The sequence below is a fragment of the Ailuropoda melanoleuca genome, chromosome 14, assembly GCF_002007445.2.
Source record: "Ailuropoda melanoleuca isolate Jingjing chromosome 14, ASM200744v2, whole genome shotgun sequence".
NCBI lineage: Eukaryota > Metazoa > Chordata > Mammalia > Carnivora > Ursidae > Ailuropoda > Ailuropoda melanoleuca.
In genome coordinates this window covers 16,725,538-16,747,552 of record NC_048231.1, presented here as the reverse complement: position 1 = coordinate 16,747,552, position 22,015 = coordinate 16,725,538, and the positions used below count along the sequence as shown (strand labels likewise).

The 22,015-nt window shown below is 41.0% G+C and overlaps 1 protein-coding gene across 3 annotated transcripts in view; it reads right to left on the bottom strand.

The window, feature by feature from the left end:
* Positions 1-20,075, bottom strand: part of GPATCH2L (G-patch domain containing 2 like) — a 54,415-nt gene extending 34,340 nt beyond the window's left edge. For all 3 annotated transcript variants that reach the window (XM_002914710.4, XM_002914711.4, XM_034643397.1), the window contains exons 1-3: positions 19,975-20,075; positions 17,114-17,785; positions 1,035-1,099 (exon numbers count right to left, since the gene is read on the bottom strand). In XM_002914710.4, the coding sequence (XP_002914756.1) occupies positions 1,035-1,099; positions 17,114-17,775 (727 nt within the window). In that variant the 5' untranslated portion in view covers positions 17,776-17,785; positions 19,975-20,075. The remainder of the gene's footprint in view (positions 1-1,034; positions 1,100-17,113; positions 17,786-19,974) is intronic.
* Between the last annotated feature and the right edge of the window lie 1,940 nt (positions 20,076-22,015).

Sequence of the window (22,015 nt, the reverse complement as noted above, 5' to 3'; positions counted from 1 at the left end):
TGGATCCTGAGTGTCACAGTTCCAGGATTCCTTCAGTTACTACAGAGCCTATCTGGATCAACCTGGACATGTAGCCATTGAGCTTCTGTCCTTCAATCACTTAACCCTTAAAGAAAAATTCATTGGATCTCAGAGCTAAAAGGGACTTCAGACATCTAGAAATCCCTTATTTAGATTAACAGAACTACAGTCCAAAGAAGCTATATGAAATTATTACTGGTACACAATTAGTGTGGTCCTAAGCAAGCGCACAGGATAAAACAAAGTTTCAAATTACTGTTTAGGCTGTAAAGATAAAGAACTGGTAATTAACATATACCAGCCTTATTCACAGTGGTCTAAGCTAAACTTCAGGAGTTTTAACATTGAAAGATGTTTTCTGGAATATATTCATCTGGAACACTATGCTCATTTATAAATGAGGTTATAAAAATAAATTCTTATGTAAAAATAAGAATGTCTTAATATCCAATAAAAAGAGTATAATACAGAAGGATATTTTTTGGTTCTAGTAAAATTAGCAACTTCCCAAAGTCCCATCCTTAACACTATATTTCCCTAATCACTGATTCTCAAAGTCTGAACTAACTGCATAAAAATCACTGCAGGTACTTCTGAAAAATTCAGATTCCAGGGGACAACTCTAGACCTATTTGATTTCTAGGGGCTCAGGAATTTTTTTTTAAAAGATTTTATTTATTTATTTCTTTGACAGAGATAGAGACAGCCAGCGAGAGAGGGAACACAAGCAGGGGGAGTGGGAGAGGAAGAAGCAGGCTCATAGTGGAGGAGCCTGATGTGGGGCTCGATCCCACAATGCCGGGATCACGCCGAGCCGAAGGCAGACGCCCAACCGATGTGCCACCCAGACGCCCCTAGGGGCTCAGGAATTTTAACAGGTGGCCTTTAAATTCTCTGAAGTTTGAGAACACTGCCATAGACAACCACCATATTCTCAGTTGAGTCACTCCTCTAATCATTAGAATCTCCCCAGAAATACTGAACCAACATCCCAAAGCTGGGATCAAGATTACCTTGCCGTCCTTCATCGTTGGTAAAGAGCCCTGTGTCACTGCTGCTACACACACTGCTGGTTTCACTGCAAAAAAGAGTCAAACATAAGAGAACACATCAGCTCCTGTGAAAAACAAAGCAGTGCCCATTCTGGTTTTCAAATCTAACATCCCAAGTTTCCCTGATTTCACTCCAGCTCATTAGCCAATCACAAATGTAAATTTCATAATTAAGCCACAGAGGAGAGCTTATTTTCCTGTAGAACAAATAAAAGGAAAACTCTAAAACTTTTGCTTATATTTCAAAGTACTTTATAAACATCTGAAGTCACTTTGTTAGGTTAGCATTAGGAAGTACTTATTAAGCCTCACAAAAGTAATCTCAACCCAGCTGGATATATAAAACAACACAAATTTACAAATTTCTCAACCCATTTTATTTATAAATACTGTCAACTATCAGTTTCAAATGAAGCTATCCAACTTTAAGAGATCTAACACCTATCAAGTTTTCTCCCCATTTACACAGCAGCTAACAAAAATCCATGAACAGGAAAAAAGTCAGTATGACCAAAGTTATGTTTTCTAAATTTAATGTCTTCCTGATACGAAGTGGGTACAACAAAACTCATTTTCAAAACAGAAGGTTAAAAATAAAAACATAAAAACAAACTCCATTTGAATCCACTGAAAACTTTTGCCCTATTGAATTCTGTTCAAGTGGCTTCATTTCCCGAGCTATCACTAACAACTGACTGTGATTCTTCTGATGCTGCATTTCTTTTGCCTAATATTCATTAAATTCAATTGATCTGGTTCAAGGAAATTTTCTCTATTCTTTACAATATGAACTATTTTCTTGAGTGGGAGTGTTTCCTTCCAAGCTAGCCAATTTTATTCACCTACTCTACAAGATGGAAGAAACCAAAGCAAAGAAGAAACATTCTCATCATCCTGCATAAGGAATAGGCTTGGCAAAATCCCAGTCTACATTTCTGGATCAAAAATATGAAAATATTTTGTATTTTGCAACACTTCCAAATATCTTGCCAACACCAAATCCTTAAAATGCTGATTAAATTAAGTAGCAATCCTTTCCTCACTTAAGTTTTATCTCTGAATAGATCCAAGAAATTTGCTGTAGCAAGAGCCAATAAAACATACTCGATTTCTTTAAAGGTTCTTTCATTTTAAAGGTTCTTTTATTTTCTTCTGTCTTTGTAAGTGGGAACTTTCTCAGGTGTCATTCCAAGAAATGTCTCACAAAACTATACGACTGGATTCTGATGGATTTAGAATCTTCAGAGAGCTCTGTAGTTCAATCCAGAAGATATCCTCACTGAGTTCTGCACTCTTCCTACTACTGAGTTCAAGGAACTGTGCCTGCTGAACATAACAGTGTTATTTCTGCACTTTTAGCAAATTCCTAAGAATATCAGTGGTCTAACTCCCTTGAGTCTTACTACACATTTTCTCATATTACTACTTTATTATCCTCATCTGCCCTCAAAGATGAAGCAAATTTGACGTTTTTTAACTCCACTTGATAGTAAGGAGGGCTTAAAAAGCACACTAGGCCACAGAACAGACACTCTAGCCCACCATCATGTCATATACTTTATTAGTTAGCAGTATCACGAACTGAGATTTAGGGATCAGCAAACCACAGCCTGCCACCTATTTTTGCATGACCTGTGAGCTAAGAATGATTTTTTACAGTTTAAACGATTGGGGGTAAAAACAAAATCAAAAAAAGATTTTGTGACATGTCGGAATGATAGGAAACCCAAATGTCAGTGTCCATAAATAAAGTTTTATTGGAACACAGCCACAGTTTTCATTTACATATCATCGCCGGCTGTTTTCACACTACAACTGCAAAGTTGAGTAGCTCCAACACAGAACATATCACACACAAATCCCTAAAACATTTACTATCTGGCTCTTTACAGAGTAAGTTTGCTGAGCCCTGCTCTACATGTATTACAATTTCTACTCTTGAATATTTAGAATTAAAAAATTAAAACTGTTTGGTTTATTACAAAATCTGTCAATTCTTTTCCCCATTCATTTCCAGCCACCTATAAATACTACAAGATACAGTGCTTCCTTGATCCTTTTTTGCATGGATTCCATTCTCTCATATTCTAAACTAAGGGGGCAAGCTCAAAGAAATCTGCTGGATCAAGAAAGGTGTTGGTAACCTAAAGCCTTCCTGTCAACTGCACATTTCCTATTTTTGTCAACAGTATTTAAGACGACTCACTGTTTTTGAAAAAGTTTGGATTAAACTTGTCTAAGCTTTCCATGTATAGTTAATTCGAGGAATGGCAATGATGTCACAAAAATATCACCAGGATTTTAAGACTACGATCAAGGGAGACAGGATTTTCTTCATAAAGAAAATAATTTGTCTTACAGAATGCTTATTACACAAAAGTATCACCTGTCTACTAGTATCTGGAGATGACTATTTCATTAGATAGCATCTGCTAATTCTATTTATTCTCTCAGAAGGACTTGGATTGTGGAAATCTAATCATAGGTAAGAAATTATTAGCATAATTTGATGAAAACAAAAGTGGGAACTTCATGGCATGTCAGCACACAAACACTACCATACAGCATGCAAAAATGCAGTGCTAGCTAGAGAGCAGAAGCAAACATTTCCCCTTCCAAGTTACAGGCCAACGCTGTCCAGCCCCGCAGACTTCATTCACTTCTGGCTCACACAGCATGACTTCTTTGAAAAAAATCAGATTGGTGGGACTTTAGCAATGATTTGTCAACTATAAAATGTTAAGTTAGCTAATTAAACAGAATGTTTAATATTTTATTAAAATCAAGCTCCTATCTTTCAAAGAACTCAAGTTTCTTTTAGCACCTTTGTAGTTCACGAGGTCAAAAAGTTAAAAGATGTCAGGATCCTTCACGTTTTTCCTATTCCAAAACCTTCAAATTTGGTTATAACTTTTTTGCCATGAGCATTTTTACTAGGCAATGAGAAAAAGCTCTGCTCCTCATTTTTATAAGAAAAAAGTAAGATCCTACCTTTAACGTCCACTCTATTTGTGGTGCTCTGAAGCTTAGTCAGGAAGACAGAAACTCAGCCTTTATTAATCTTCAGAAAAAGTAACTAGACAAACCCCACAAAGATAGCAGGTGTGAAATCGTGTCTTTTCCTAAAATGGCAGCAACTCATAGAGGCATCAATGCCTCCTGTCTTTGCCTTGGGAGCTGTTCTGTACTCCCTGTTCTCACAGGATTCTAACTATAAATAGTTTGCATACAAAAAAATCTTCCTAGAATATCTCTAAAATTTCTAAAAATGTATTAACCCTACAAATAATTTATACATCATTCAAAAAATTCAATCCCAAATTGGGGCAATAAGAAGTTTCTCAGAGAAAAAGGAGGAAGAATCCCCACCCCCATTTCTCCTAAGCTTCCACTCATTCACTTATAAGCATTTATTATTTACCATACCACCAGAAACCACTCTACCCAGTACTAAAACTAACAGAGAAACATGTCAATAACAACAGCAAGGTGTACATTTTATTAAAAACCTAGTCCAGACTACGGGAGAAGGCTATGAAAACAGAGAAAGAAGAAAGTTTTCCAATGACTAATACTCTGCAAATAAGGGGGTAGGCCAGCCTACAATTTAACCTTACAACACTGAAGAAACCACCCCACTTTCAGAAGCCAGAGAACACCTTAAAAGCACTCCTTTGTGAGAAAAAATAGTAATAATATATCACAATTCTCTCTAATAGTTTTCACTAAAACCTGTTCCCACACTTAATTCTGCAGCATAGTCACCATTTTAAATAAGACAAAAAATTAAAGCCTGGGTTTTAGACCACCGCTTGTGTTACCTAATTATTATAATATTGTCACAAAAGCAACTGAACCACATCCAACTGAAATAACATACGTGTAAAGAGAGTTACCCTAACCTGCAGCTCCAGAGGCTTTCCTCTGCCAACATTTTATAATGAAAAATTCTGAACATATGAAAAAGTTGAACGAAGTTCCAGTTACCACTCACACTCCATCACATCTACTGCACATCACACGCTGCAGTTAACATTTTGCTTTTCTGTTTTATCACACATCTACACATCTACCCTTCCCACCTGGGCATCTTTGTAATTCAAGGCACTCTTGGTAGACCAGATGATTGGGCATGGCATCCACTCTCAGAGAAGTAGATTATCACAGGAATCAAGCTTAATAAAACACTACTGATACCCCTCATCGACTTGAATAATTAATTCCAGGGCGAACACTCTTAGCTAAACATTGTATACCTTGGTATGAACTTTAGAATGTTATCACCTGAAATGCTCTTCTTTCCAAGTTCTGAAAATGAACTGTTTGCCCTTTTGAGGAGCAATTAAAGGGTATTTTTTCAAGTTAGCAAAAACTCTCAGTTAAGAACTTTTAAAAACTACAGTATTTTTATTTTTTTTTATTATTTTTTTTTTAAAGATTTTATTTTTATTTATGTGACAGAGATAGAGACAGCCAGCGAGAGAGGGAACACAAGCAGGGGGAGTGGGAGAGGAAGAAGCAGGCTCATAGTGGAAGAGCCTGATGTGGGGCTCGATCCCATAACGCCGGGATCACGCCCTGAGCCGAAGGCAGACGCTTAACCGCCGTGCCACCCAGGCGCCCCTACAGTATTTTTATTCTACAGAAGGGATCAATGTTTTGGTCTAAGTTCTCGAAATCTGAAACTCATGCTTGTTGGCAAAAGCAAAGTCAATGAAGTGAAAACCCCATCTCAGCACTTAAAAATATCAGCAGTAGCTCTCAACTCAAAGCAATTTTACCCCCATCTTCCCCCCGACCCACCCTCACCCCCAACCTGCACCCACAGGGTCATCTGGTAGTGTCTGGAGAAACATTTTGTCAGGACTTGGGAGTGGAGAGGGGGAGTTGGTATTCTACTGGCACCTGTCGGGTAAAGGCCAGCAGTGTTGCTAAATACCCTACAAAGCACAGGCCAGCCCTCACGACTCAAAACGTCAGTAGTGTCAAAGTTGAGAACCCTCACATATAGTGATGAACAAACTACAGGATGGAGTGGGCGGGGCATCATGTTAAAGGAAACACCACTTCAGAGGAGGAGAGGAGGCTGTACACTTCCGCTGGATCAAACCAGCCTTCAGGGATCGGGGACAGAGGCCAACATCCCAGAGTAGCAACAATGTCATTCTCTTCCCAGGGCCTCAAAGAGTCTGAGTTCTCTGAAACCCAGGAATCATGAGAAGGAAGCTGGACCTTCAGGCCAAATGGTAAACTGAAACTATTCAAGTAGTACAGATCACCCCTCCCTGACTAGCCCAGGCAGAAAGAAAAGCCTAGAGAGGAGAGAGAGAGATCCAGGCTGGGTAAGAGGGAAAGATCTTGCTCATTTCAACGTCCCCAATACCTAGCAGAGCACCAGGCATAAAACAGGCATTCGGCAAATGTTACATAAATGGAATGAACTCCTTCAGATCAACTCTGTTGCTTCCCCTTGTTAGGCTTTCGTGGCATGTTACTTCAATCTCTAATCCTATTTCCTTCATGTAAAACTGTGGACGGGTTGTTTTGTGGATGTGATGACATGAGGCATGTGAACCCACTTTGTGAAATCTAGAGCATTATACAGAGGCAAAGGATGCAAGCTTCAAAAGCTACACTTAGGATGCTAATTCTTGTACATGCCCCATATTAGTATTTTAGAGGTTAATAGTAGTAACTTCCTGACAGTCTTTTTATTAAAATAGTCATCTCAGTTCTACAGGGCTCTCAATTATACTTCCGTAAAGAAAAAAAAAATTCTATGGGACTCGAATCTATTTTCATTTTGAATGGAAAAATAAATGCGGCCTATGAAATCCAGTATTTTCCCTGGGTTTCATCCAGGTGAGGCAGACACAGCTCTGAGCAGTTACCCAAACCACAAGTGTCTCAAGAAGGCGATCGGTACTTGAATTGAGTTTAAGAAAATTAATATAGGAGGTTACTGTTAATTACTGATACCAATAATACCATTTATTGAGTTCTACTACAGGCCCAGCAAAGTACTAAGTGCTTTATTTCATTATTACATTTCTTATACACCAAAACTCTAGGAGGTAACTATGTCGACCTCATATTACAAATGAAGGAGTAAGGCTTAGAGAGGTCAAGCAAGTTGCCCAACACTGCACAGCAAATAAGCATCAGAGCCAGTGTGGTGTATCTCCAAAGCCCATGTGCTCACTGAATGGCCATCAAAACACGGATAGTGTAGAGAGATTCATTTACCAAGTAACTCCACATTTCCCTCTTCATGAGATACTTTTCAATTTAGCATTTCTCATTTTTCATGCTCCTGAAAATGCTAACAGATTAACTGAACTTGGGAAAGAGTGTTTCTTTGCTTTTTGCTACTTAAAACATTCAGACACAGCTGAAGCTCTAGCTGTGCTTTGACTATACTGTGTATCAGCTAAAAATGCATCAAACATGCCGAACACCAAGAAAACTAATTAGGAACTCACTTTGAAAAAGCTCTCCCTCTTGAGGTGCCTGGGTGGCACAGTCGGTTAAGCATCCCACTCTTGGTTTCAGCTTCAGTTATGATCTCTGGATCCTGAGACTAAGCCCCACGTGGGGCTCCAGGCTCCATGCTCAGCATGGCATATGCTTGGGTTTCTCTCTCCCGCTCCTTCTGCCCCACCCCCTGCGCTCTCTCCCTCTCTCTAAAATAATCTTAAAAAAAAAGAAAGAAAAAGCTCTCCTTCTTATTGCCATAACTTGAATTTTAAAAATACACATTCATCTTCAGTATACATACTTAAAATACAACAAAATATACTTGCCCTTTGAGTTCCTGAATGCTCTTCCTTTGAAATCAAAGTAAAAACATTCTCCCAAATTCTGGAGAAATATTACTCTGAGAATACCATTCCTCAAACTAGCTTGATACTAAGTCAGGAAAAAATTTCAGAAGATGGGGAGACATCTGTGGTAACAAGACTGTCAAATGACTCCCAGTGATCCCAGATGACTCTCAATGATCCCAGCTGCCTGGTATTTCCCACCCTGGTTGGCCTGTGTAACCAATAGCATAGGCAGAAGTAATGGTAGGTCACTTCTGAGATTAGGTTATGAAAGACTGTGGCTTCCATGTTGGGCACTCAGTGAGGGCTGGCATGCTCTCCTCACTCTCACTCCTGCTCTCTCAAATCATACCCTCTAGGGAAAAGCCAACTGCCATGTTTTGAGGACACTAACAGCTCTGTGGAAGAGCCCACATGGAAAGGAACTGAGACTCTCAGTCCAACAGCTTGTAAGGAATTGAAATCTGCCAACAGCCCCGGGAGCTTTGAAGTGGGTCCTTCAGCCCGTTGTGCCCTGAAACAACTGTAGCCAGGGCCAACAACTTGCAACAATATGAAAGAGTCTGAACCACCCAGCTATGCTGCTTGCAGGTTCTGACTTCAGGAACTGGAAATGTTTGTTGCTTAAAGCTACTAAATTTTAGAGTAGTTTTTTCTGCAGCAATAAATGATACAGCATTTTTATGAATTCTTTTTTGAAAATAATTCCCTACTTTCTAGCCCTAACAAGAAGCTCCTAGTTTCAGTAAGACAAATTTCTGACTCTCGTAATTGGGAGGAAAAAACACAGTTTGTCCTCTGACCTGACAGCTTGCTGCTTCTTTCATATTCCTAATCACAGAGAACTGTAAATTTAGAGCTGAATGAGAGTAGTTTATACCTGTCTCAAAATAAAGGGGTACAGAATTAGTTTATCACCTATCACCAAAAAGTTGGTATCAGTAAGTTAACCCTGAGTTCCTCACCCATTGATTTTTTTTTTTTTAAGTAGCCCAAAATCATCTTTGCTCAATTTTTTTCCTGGGTCAAGGTGGTACATTTACAACCATACATAATCAGACTTCAGAGTCCAAAAGTGAATATGACTGAGGGAGAGGTTTTTCAGAGAAATATCTCTCATCAACTGCAAAATTATTCTCACAGTAAGTTATAACAATGTATAATGAAGGAGTTTATTTTTTGGTTTCAATTAGGAGACACCATGAAAGAAAGCCACCTCACTGGTTTCACAGGCTCATTAATGTGGCTCCTGCAATCAGATCTACTTTGTAAAGGAAATGATTTTCCTCAGGACTCTGCCACTGCGCTGGGGGGCTGTGCCTTAGAGAAACCCACCCATCCTTTTACGACTTACCTTTTCTGAGAGCTAAGAGAGATTTACGTTCAGTTAGAAGAAATGTCTTTTCAGTGTAAATTTTTTTTTTTTTTAAGATTTTATTTATTTGACAGAGATAGAGACAGCCGGCGAGAGAGGGAACACGAGCAGGAGGAGTGGGAGAGGAAGAAGCAGGCTCATAGCGGAGGAGCCTGATGTGGGGCTCGATCCCAGAATGCCGGGATCACGCCCTGAGCCGAAGGCAGACGCTTAACCGCTGTGCCACCCAGGCGCCCCTCAGTGTAAATTTTTAAAGAGCGTATATTCTGAGACCTGAACGTCTGAGAATGTCTTTCTGCTGCCTTTCCACATGAAATCTAAGCTATATATAAAATTCAGGGAGGAATGAGAGCCTTTCCCCCACTCAAAATTCTAAAACCAACTGTAGCCCCTCACATTTAGTACTGTAGGGATAAATGCTGGCCTTGTCTTCATCCCTTTTAAGATTGTTTTTCGGTTTTTTTTAAGATTTTACTTATTAGTCAGAGAGGGGGAGAACACAAGAAGGGGGAGCGGCAGGCAGAGGGAGAAGCAGGCTCCCCACTGAGCAAGGAAAGATTGTTCTTTATACCTGTTCTGCCCTCACCACCAACGCAGAATGTAAAATTTTGCCAGGACATGTCTAGGTAGATGTGTCTTTTCCTTTGTTTTTCCCTTTTAATCTTTTTGCTTAATTTTTTCAACCCAGGAACACTTTTTCTCTTTAGTTGTATATGTTTTTTTTAAGATTTTACCCATTTATTTGAGTGAGAGAGTGAGAGAGATCACAAGCAGGGGGGAAGAGTAGAGGGAGAAGCAGGCTCCCCACTGAGCCAGGAGTCCAATGTGGGACTTGATCCCAGGACCCCAGGACCATGACCTGAGCCGAAGGCAGATGCTCAACCAACTGAGCCACCCAGGCGCCCTCTTTCACTGTATTTTTATTTATTTATTTATTTATTTATTTATTTATTTATTAAAGATTTTATTTATTTATTTGACAGAAATAGAGACAGCCAGCGAGAGAGGGAACACAAGCAGGGGGAGGAAGAAGCAGGCTCATAGCAGAGGAGCCTGATGTGGGGCTCGATCCCACAACGCCGGGACCACGCCCTGAGCCGAAGGCAGAAGCTTAACCGCTATGCCACCCAGGCGCCCCTCACTGTATTTTTAAAGATCATTATTCTATTCCAACGCTTCAGTTTCTTCCTTTGGAATATTTACTCACAGACTGGGCCTCTATCCTCTGTCTCTCATTTTTACCTCCTCTCTCTGCATTTTGGGAGGGCTTCCAAAGTTTCCCACATGAACTCAATTTTCAGCAAAACGAATTGTCCCGTTTTAACACTGCAATTACATTTCAAATTTCCCAACAATTCTCCTCCCATACTATGGGGTTTTCAAATAGCCACCTTACCCTTATGACTTACTGCTCCTGTTTCAAAATGAAATAAGTCAGAGAAAGATAAATATCATATGATTTCACTCATACGTGGAATTCAAGAAACCAAACAGATAAACATAGGGGAAGGGAGAAAAAAAGAGAGGGAGGCAAACCATACGAGACTCTTAACTACAAAGAACACACTGAGGGTTGCTGGAGACGTGTGTAGGAAGTGGGCTAAATGGTGCTGGGTATTAAGGAGGACACTTGTGATGAACACTAGGTGTTAATATGTAAGTGATGAGTCACTTCCTGAAACCAATATTATGCTTTATGTTAACTAACTAGAATTTAAATAAAAAACTTTAAAACAAACAAACCAACAAAAACCAACCCAATAAAAACAAAGTGGCTATGTCTTCTTGCATCTTAAAGAAGATTTTCTAAAATGTTCTTCTGGTTTCCGCTGGCAATCATTTTTGAAGATGTGCTTTTCCTCCGAACTTTCAAGATGATGTTCCTTTTCCCTTCTTCTGCAGAACTTGCTCAAAGGCCTCTTGTTGAGAACTGGTCTACCTAGAATCGGTTATTTGTCAATAGAAAGGGTGTGTAAATTACCCCTGGTCCCATTCTCTATTCCCTTGGACATGGGAAACATGCTCTTCTCACATCTACAACTGGCCAAGACGATGTGCAGAGCCGCTGGCCTAATGTCCAGTGTCATTGGTAGGCTTTTCTCTCAGATAGCTATGTTTTTTTTTGTTTTTTTGTTTTTTTTAAAGATTTTATTTATTCATTTGACAGAGAGAGAGACAGCCAGTGAGAGAGGGAACACAAGCAGGAGGAGTGGGAGAGAAAGAAGCAGGCTCCCAGGGGAAGAGCCTGACGTGGGGCTCTATCCCAGAACTCCAGGATCACACCCTGAGCCGAGACGCTTAACGACTGAGCCACCCAGGCGCCCCTCTCTCAGATAGCTACGTTGGACTAAGATAGGATCTTCTTCTAACTCTCACTGCTTTATTCTGACCCCATTCCAAGAGTCTGAAATATATAAAGCTATATAAAACACTACAATTTCTAGAATGCACCACTAAGAGTGATTTGTTCTTCTCTGCCCATGCCAACAGGAAACTTTATTCTTGGAGAATACATTTCCCAGGATTCAATTTGCCATGACTGCCTCCTACCCCAAACACAAATACACACACAGAAAACACTAATTCCCTATCCAAGTGTATTCTGGGAGGTAGAGCCTCCAAATAAAGACTGAAAGATACCAACTGGGAAGTACAGTAGATCCCCCTTATCCACGCAGATACTTTCTAAGACTCCCAGGGGATGCCTGAAACTGTATAGTATTTAACCCTGTATATACCATGTTTTTTTCCTATACATATATATCTGTGATTTGATTAAGTTTTATTTATAAATTAAGCACAGTAAAAGATAAGCAATAACTAATAAAAAATAGCACAATATAAATATAGTATAACAAAAGTTGTATGAATGCGGTCTCTTTCTTTCAAAATATCTTTATTATTCTCACCCTTCTTCTTAGGATCATGTGAGAGGACAGATGCCTACATAATGAGATGAAGTGCGGTGAATGACGCAGGCACTGTGAGAAAGTGTCAGGCTACTGCGACTACTTCTGATGATGTGGCAGGAGAAGGATCATACGCTTCCAGACCGCACCTGACTGCGGGTAACTAAAACCACAGAAAGAAACTGTGGCTAAGAGGGGACTAGCTCAAACTGCAGCTGCCTGATTTCCTGACTGAAATGGACCCTGCATTTCTGAACAAAGGTCTGACTATAGAGAAAGGAGGAAGGCTCTTGCTATCTATATTCAGCATTGGCTCGGCAGTGCTGATGTGGGCTTTCAACCGCACATCTGTCAGCCTTGTGGTTTGAGGAGATCTTGGCAACAGGCCAACTCTAGGTCCTAGGTTCTGGTGATTGAGTTTACAGTGTTTTATGACTTTGTAAGTATTTCAGTGGGCAGCTGATGCTGGTTATCAGATGTTTTTTAAAATATGAAGTTGCAATAATGCACTGGAATGGGGCTGTGACTTTTCAGAATGAGAGAATCTTAGTGTCGCAGGGACCTGAAAAATCATGCAGTGCAACCTCTCCAACTCTACACAAACTCAGTACATGGTCACCACGGCACAGCCTTGAACCCCTTTGGGGACCGAGAACTCATTACACCTCATGAAACAATTCATTTCATTTTTGGAGTTCAAATTTTGGAATGTTATGAGGCAACATTTAACTCTCTGTACTTCTAGGAGTCCTACCACCGTCCTCCAGAGTCACGCAAAATAATCTGAATACATTTCTTTCAAGAGACAGACCCTTCAAATACAGTAGCATCAAATCCACCTCCCAAGCTTTCTTAGTTGCTCCTAAGGATATATGAGCAGAACTTTGAATAAATCTACGTAAGCACACCATGCTGGCTATTCAATACTCTCAAATGCAACAGTACCATTGCAACAATGGTAAATGTACTCTTGGTCAGCATTCCCGGTTTTGGAATAGAAAACAGAACAACCTCAATCTACCACATATATTCTTTCCCACAGTTCCAGGAGCCCCTGATTAATGACCTCCACTTGCAAAGGAGGCTACTTACCTTAACCATGAAATAATGAATGCGATTGATCCAACAAGCTACTGCTATAGAGTGTTACTGATCACCCAATCTTTGGTTAAAATGGTCCTCATTTAGCAATTTCACTGTCACAAACACCTGGAGCAAAGCACGCTCATAATTAAAGAGTTTGGGGGAGTTAAAGTGAAAGGTGATGGACAGAGATCTCAGCTTTCTCCCATTTATTCTTGCTTCTGAGCTATTGTTTGTGTCAGAAGGGATATTGATTTTCTATAAAAATAAGAAAACAAGAGGCACCAAGGGGCCGCAGAAGGTCAGCCTGAGCTGGAGAAGGAGGGGGCAGGTTTAGCACTCTATCTCTGTCACCTGCCTTCCAAGAGAAGGGAATATTTTCTTTCCTGTGAGATCGGCCTCTAATACATCACCTTAAGAAGGCTCCTGACTGAGACTTCAGGCCAACACCAAACCAATTCACTTATAAAAGAACAGAAGCTAAACTATATTCAAGGGGAACAAACAAATGTGTTAGTGAAGAACAGAGCAAAATTAGGCTATGAATTACTTAACAGCTGCTATATAGACAATATGAATAAGGACAGTAGAAAGTAATTTTATAAAAAACTGCTCCATTTTAGAAATAGAACACACATACAGAGGAAAACACTAAAATAACAACTGATCTTTTTGTAGGCATAAAATACTATTACATCATAACCACTCTCAGTTCCTCAAAACTCTTGAGGGATTGGTTGGTGCAGAACTGAAGGAAGAACAGAAAAAGAGAAGCAGAAAGAATTATTGGTCAAGCTTAGGGGCGCCTGGGTGTCTCAGTCATTAAGCGTCTGCCTTCGGCTCAGGTCATGATCCCAGGGTCCTGGATCGAGCCCCACATGGGGCTCCCTGCTCAGCGGGAAGCCTGCTTCTCCCTCTCCCACTCCCCCTGCTTGTGCTCCCTCTCTCGCTGTGTCTCTATCAAATAAATAAAATCTTAAAAAAAAAAAAATTATTGGTCAAGCTTAAACTATTCCATGGTTATTAGTAAAATGAGTTTAAGTAAATTAAAAATAAAGCTCTCTGGTTGAGACATACATTTTCAAACCTAAAACACCTGACACACATTTTTTTAAAAGAACTCTATCCACTGACGTGGCTAAGTTAAGCTTAATGATCACCTTCACCCTAATAATTTTACAAGTTGAACCATACAGGCTGACAATCTTCAACACCATTGATATAAAGTAAAGTTCTAGGGGCGCTTGGGTGGCTCAGTCCATTGAGTGTCTGCCTTCGGCTCAGGTCATGATCCCAGGGTCCTGGGATCGAGCCCCACATCAGGCTCCCTGCTCAGTGGGGAGTCTGCTTCTCCCTCTGCCCCTCACCCATCTCATGTTCTCTCTCAAATAAATAAATAAATAAAATCTTTAAATAATAATTGAGGGAAGAAGATTTTACTTCCATCTTACTTGAGAGACTGAATATAATTTACAGTCACCTCTCTTTCTCCACAGAGCAGATTTAGGGGGAAAAAATACAAAGCACTTCTGCTCATAACTACAGATGAATCAACATAAGTCAAGGCGTATTTAAGACTCCTAAATAGATTCTAAAGAAGAATTATACTCATTTTAGATCTGCTACTACTCAAGCTATTATTCCCTCATAGCTACAAGGACTTGGGCATCCATGTTATTAAAAGAACTCTGAAGTCATGGACCAGGCAAATAGCACAAAGGAGGGTGGGGGAATAAGGTCTTCTCAATTTTAAAAGAATAAGAATTTCATAAGAAATGCTGCCTACTTCAACTTATGTAGGCTTTCATATAACTAGAATGTTTACTATTACAACGTGACTATAACGTGCAATAGATGTGTCTGGGGTAAGAAGGAACTGGAAAGACTGAGTGTCTCACTGCTAGATTACAGACTCTGTATCTGGAACCATTCCTGGACTGTTATCTTAAAGAGTAGACAGAGTTAACAGTCTTTCACCTACAATTACGTCATAATTTAACAAGAAATTCTGGGAAGGGGCGCCTGGGCAGCTCAGTTGGTTAAGCGTCTGCCTTTGGCTCAGGTCATGATCCCAGGGTCCTGGGATCAAGCCCCGCGTCGGTTTCCCTGCTCAGTGGGGATCCTGCTTCTCCCTCTCCCACTCCACCTGCTTGTGCTCTCTCTCTCTCTGTCAAATAAATAAAAATAAAATAAATCTTAAAAAAAAAGAAAGAAAAATTCTGGGGAAAAAATATACACAAGCTATCATCGCAAAAAACAATTTTTAAAAATCACTATTCTCAACAGTAAATTATGTGGTATATAGGTTTGATATCGAAACAAACTTAAATGCCTCAATTGAGGGTTATGATATTGTGAAAGGCTATACGCCAACTAAACATTTATTTGATTAAAAATAACATGATTAAAAAAACCTTTATAACCCAAAATCATACATATAAATTGGGTAAAGAGGTCTTAGGATGTATATCAGAGGAGAATCAGGGAAGCCAAATTATAAGCCTACTTGGTTGTGCAGACTGGCAAATATAAAGTTAGTCAGAAAAACTGTTAAAGCTGGATTAAAAATCACCCATGAAAGGTACAGGGATAAAGACCTAAGCAGCTTTTCCTATTACTGACATAGCTTCACCTCATAGTTTCTAAGATTTATGTCTTTGTTTTTCAGACAAACTTCAAAAGGAAAGTCCTGAGAAAGGCCACACGTTCTTCAGTTGTAAAAGCTAAGATGAGACGGAAAAAGAGCCACGAAAAAGGCAAACTTAAAAGGGCAGCAAAACATGGTGGTTAAGTATGAACTTTGGAATCAGGTTCAATTCCCAGTGTTGCCACTGGGTGACCTTGGGCAAATTATCTAAATGCTATTAACCTCCATCTCCTCTTCTATAAAACACGATTAGCGGTGCCTACCATACAGTGGAGTTCTGAACCCTTCGACTGGGACTACCAACCCACCAGGCAGCATCCATAAAAGCATTTGGTTTGATACTATGAAGGGGATGGGAACAATGCAGGGTGCCAAATCTCCTGTAAAGCGTGGGACAGTCCCTCACCACAAAGAATCGCCCCAACCAAAACAGCAAGGGCATCTTCCTTGAGAAATAGCTGTCACACACTGAGATTAAGAGTAATATTAAAGTATCAAGGTGGGGATTATCCATGTTCCTAGGACTATCCGAGATGTAAAAAACAAAGTCACCAAAAACTACACTGCCATTTTAAACACGCGCCCAATAGACCCAAATGTTTCTGGTTCGATGACATTTGGTGTAAGGCTAATGGGATTCAGTACTGTTATTTTCAAAGTCCACCATGTGTTCTGACAACCTGAATGTCAGCCATAAAAAATAAACTCCATACAGTCAAACTGGAAGTAGCAGACAACAGAATGATAGCCCAGTATCTAAAGCCTGGACTCTTGATGGGGAAAGGCAGCTTACCAGGAACCTGCTCAAACTCCATGTGCCTGGCACCCACATTTTCTCACGTACACAAATACACACCCCAGCCTCTGCTGAGACCCTCGTTCTAACATCTACATTTTGATCTATGTGGCATAAACAGCAGTAAACTGTTTTTAAAATAAAATTCATGGTTATGCATGTGAAGTACACATTTTAAACCATTTTTAGAAACAATGTGTTTATATATAGCCTTCTTGAAATAGGGAAATAGAGTCATGAATGTACTGTAAAAAGCTAGAGATAAACCCTAGCTGATGGCTTAAAGGAGGGCTACAAACTCAACGTCACAGTGGCTGGTCTGGAAAGACAGCTGAATTCATCAAGACTGTGGAATTGTACTTGGGTAAAAAAAACCAGGAAAATCTCTGAGTAAGGGAGATCTCACCATTCTGACATGTTCTCATCAGAGCCCTGTTTTTGTTCATCTGCTTCACACTCCATCCTTTCTTTCCTTCCTGTTTTGCTTAGGAAAGTCCTATTTTCCGCTGATTCACACAACCCATGACCTGAGGAGGTCCAGGGAGTATTCTCCTTCCAACGGGACAGACGCTGCTTCTTAGCAGACTTGAACCTGCAGCCTCTCTCATAGCTCCAATCTGACACCTTGAGCTTCTGCTGAAGGCTGGCAGCCACCTCTGATGTCACTCGCTTCACCTTCCGCCGGCGCCGGAGGGGTCGACATGGTGCATTTTCGGTAAAGGAGTCAGATTCATGCCAAGAGTGCTGCTTACTCTTAACAATGGCATTGAGAGCTGGGTGCCGTTTGGCTACCATTGTGTCATCAGAGTCACTAAAATTGGCAACAGGAGCCATTTCTCGACAGTCCTTAATGGCCTCATCGAGACTTGACTCAGAGGCCTCACTGTAGCAGCAGGTATGCTCTGCCAGGTGAGTGAAGTCCGAACGGCGCTTCCGGCCTCTCCTTTTGCGAAGCTGCCGCCTCTGCTGCCGAGGGCTCAGGGCCATTTCCTCCCACAGCTCACCAAGCTTATTCTGCTCAGATGTCTGCTCCAAGGCTGAGGCTAAGTCATGTACCAGCTCATCCATGAGGCCACATCTGCCAAGAGAAAGTTCAAAAAAGAGAAAAGAAAAAGAAAGCCTGAATAGGATTCTGTTGTTTAGCATAATTTTACAAAATAGATCGTGGCACTGCAGAATCCACCCTATCTACAGAAAATAAAGTCACCTTTCATCCTTACACTTAGGACTCTGTTTCTACCATCCATGCACCCTTAAGCCACTAAAAATAGGTGTTTGGCCCTTGTTAGGTACCTCAAGTCAACATGTCCTTAAAGCACAAAAAATCACTCACCAGATCACAACCAGAATATGAGCAAAACTGAGCAAACCCAGGGAAATAAATCTCCCCCTCTTTTCCCCAATTAAACTTGTCACTAAATTATCTCATGATAAAATCCAAAAAGATTGGAGAAATCTCATTAGACAGGAGCAGAAAAACACACAACTTGAAAACCATGGATAAAGAACTGTTCCATGGTCTGGGATCACTGATAAGAATGCTTGTGGAAGGGGGGAGAAAGCAACTTAGTGACACACTTTAAGGACCACTGCTTGCAGTTTCAGCGATCCAAGAAATTGTAGTGACCCAGATGTATACCCCAAATGGAAAAAAGAGACTAGGTCTGCACCCATTGTGGTCCCAACTACCACCTGGAAGCTAGCAGGAAAGGAAATTTATCGGGTATGTCATATATTTTTTAACAATTAGCAACTTCTAAGCTCTTCTCCCATCCTTCAGAAAATTAAGCAATCATAATTATGTGCTTTAGTACCAATCACAAAAAGCAGGATATAACTGAGGCTGAAATGACAGAGACTGATGGAGTCTCTTAAGATTTCTAGCTAACCGCTTTCAAAATTTTTCTCTTTTTCTACTCATTCTTGTCAAACCCTCATACTCCAAGGGTCCCTTCAGAGGCAAGCCTTCCAAGGGATAAGAGCAGTTGGAGCAATCTTCAAAACACCCTTTAAAAGGGAAATGTCCAATATAATTTGTACAACACCATATTAAATACATATTAATTTAGCATCTTTTCCCTAGCCCTTGTTAAGCCCAAAGTATTTCAAGTCCATAATTAGAAATTAAAACTGTGTGGCGCCACTCTCAGACCGTATTTCCATTCATGCAGTTTACATTCTGCAAAGGACTTTTTAAAACCTATTTTCATGCTGTCCCTATGCCAACGAATTCAAAGGCAAGAAACAGTAGGCTGGCTTATCTGCCACATGGGTGGGAGCAATGGGGACACCTAGTTCCAAAACTACCACCCAAACAAAACGTCTCAGTGTCAAAAGCCACACAACATAAAATGACCACGTCCCTTTAAGCAATACGAAGTAGGTTAAAACGCCCTGACTCGGGTGTGGGAGACAACTGCCCCAAGACCAAAACAGATGTGGGGACAGCACGTCAACCTACTTTCTTAATAAAGAACTACTGCTTTAAAAACTCAGGCAGAACTGTACACTTTAACGTGGAACAAAGTTACAGAAAAACTTGCAGCTGTTTGTGCAGAATCCTCTCCTATCTAAAGCACTGCAATTGAACAGCTGGTGACAGAACACCGAGCTTCCCACACCTTCAGTCTCGGGTGCACACTCCGAGAGAACCCCCCTGTCCAGCAAGCACTCGAGGAGAGGAAAAGGTAAGTCACGCAGAGAAAAGAACGGGAAACCGACAGAAGTAAAAAAAGGCAGGCACACGGTCTGAGCGAAAGACCGGGTTGCGAGGAGCTGGGGAGGAGGCAGGCGGCAAGAAGCAACTTCTCACATGGGCTCATCGGGGCAGGGGGTCAGCCCTTCTGGGGCAGAAACTGCCAAAAACCAAGTCCTGGTGACTAAGCTCCCTCCGTGATCAAGGGTCGCAACATGGCCACAAATGTGAGAAAGAGCTTGTTTGGAAGGGCTCTCCCCCACGCCCTGGCCCGCCCCCGAAGACTAAGGCTAACACGGTTCGAGACACCAAGCCCTCACGCTGTCGCCTCCCCAAAAGAGCCAGAAAGAATAAAGGAGAAGAGGTGACTGTCGCCCCGGAGACGCCCGAATCCCGTTCCCCGGGATGGGGGCGATGGGCCCTGAAAAACAAGGCCCAGCTACCCTCGCCCCTCCCGCCAACCTCCGCAGCCCCGTGGCGGCCATGGCCCCTAGGCCTCGGGCCGGAGCCCCGATCCCCGCTGGCGCCGTCCCCCTGGACCCCAACCCTCTCAACCCACTCCTCCCCCTCACCAGCTGCCGCAGCCACCTCCAATGGCCGCCGCTTTTGGGGCCGAGTCTCCCCGCTGGGGTTTCCCTTTCTGACCTCATTTCCGGTCTGGGCCGGAGGGGTGGGGCACTGATGGAGTGGGAGGGGCTCGCTGCTTGAGAAGGCCCGCCCCTGCTCAGCGCTTCCGGTCCGTGGCCGCGCCCACTTCCGTCCTACGGAGGGCGCGGCCTTGGAGAAGCCGGGAGCAGGGGATGGGGGCCCCAAGGGGCGGTGGTTAAGGGCGGGCAGGGTAAGGGATGAGGTCTGCATCTGGGAAAGGTCACCCCCTCCCCAGGCTGGCCTCATCTTCCTTGGGGACGTCAAGAAATTGGGCACTAGGAAGGGATCTCGGCCTCGCCCTTGCTTGCTGACCTACTTTTATAAAGGGTGTGTAAAATTGAGGGGAAATGTGTCCTCCTTCTTGACTGTGAGAGTTGGCACAACTATTAGCCGGGTACCTTTGTAGTGAATTACTCAGAGTCCTACAAATACAAACGCCTTGAGCAACAAAACAAGTAAAGTACTATTGGATTATAACTCTAAGTATAAAATTGATACCCATGAGTCTATACTGATATAAGTAAACTAATGATATGAATACTGACATGAATAAAGTAATAAACGGGGAAGAAGAGCTAAATCTCTGGTGCAGAAAAATTCCGATGAATTTATGTAGAAAAAATTCATCCTGAAGTATAACTCCCAACTCGTTGAATGTGTGCTGTGTGTAGTGACTCCCTTCTAAAGAGTACAGTATGGAAAGAGGGAAAATGAATATAGTGGAGATGCTAGTCAAGATTAACATGAACAATGTTAAATCATGTCGATCATATGTAGGCTAGGTATGATATGATGAAAGTGGCATTTTATCTCTATGATACTTTCCTTCCAAACCCCATAAACCCAGTGTAATCAAGAGAAAAAAATCAGACAAACCAACAATTCAGAAAAAAATCAGACAAACCTCAATCAACAATTGAGGGACATTCTACAAAATGCTTGACCAGTATTCCTCAAAATTGTTAAGGGCAAAAAAAGTCAAGGAAAGTCTGAGAAATTGTCACAGCCAAGAGGAGCCTAAAGAAATGTGACAACTAAATGTAGTGTGGTATCCTAGATGGGAGACTGGAACAGATAAAGGACATTAGGTAAAAACTAAAGACACCTGGATAAACTATGGACTTTAGTGAATAATAATGTCTCAATGTTGGTTCATTAATTGTGACAAATGTTCTATATTACCGTAAGAAGTTAATAATAGGGGAAACTGAGTATGGGGTATACAGGAACTGTCTGTAGTGCCTTTGTAATTTTTCTGCATACCTAACACTAGTCTAAAAGAAAAAGGTTATTTTTTAAGATGCATATGCCTTTTGATCCAGAAATTCTGCCTCTGAGGAATTTTATTCTGAAGAAAAATTGGAAATAGGTACAAAATTTTTAAATTGGGGAGAGAGGGATGAGAAGAAAAAAAAATCCTACAACAGGGGATTAGTTATGTAAATTATGGTACATCTATAGGATGGAATACCTCTGAAGCCTTTTAAAATTGATGTGGAAGAATATTTAATGAATGAAAAGTCATCAGTTTCTGATTGTGTACATTTCTGCATGACTGTTTTACTCCAATAAAAAGGTTATTCTAAAAATGTAGAGTATGGCTGTATTCATGTATATAGGAAATTAAATCTGTACTTGCCTAAGAATGTAACTAGAATGATACACTACACATCATTCAAAGTAGTTCCATTATAAATGACTATATCTTCTACCTGTTATTTTTATGGATTTTCAGAATTTTCTATAGATGAAACTTATTATGTAAAGAATTAAGGAAAGAGACAAGGAGGACTGAGGTTTGGAGCCAGCATGACTAAGAGAGTGGTCAGTACCACGTGCACAGCTAGAGAAGTCAAGAAGAGAAACAGATTTGGTGAGAAATTAATTCCATTTTGGACACACTGAATTTGTAACTCTCACAGGAGAGAGAGAAATGTTCAAAAGTTGTCCACAGCCATCAGCCCT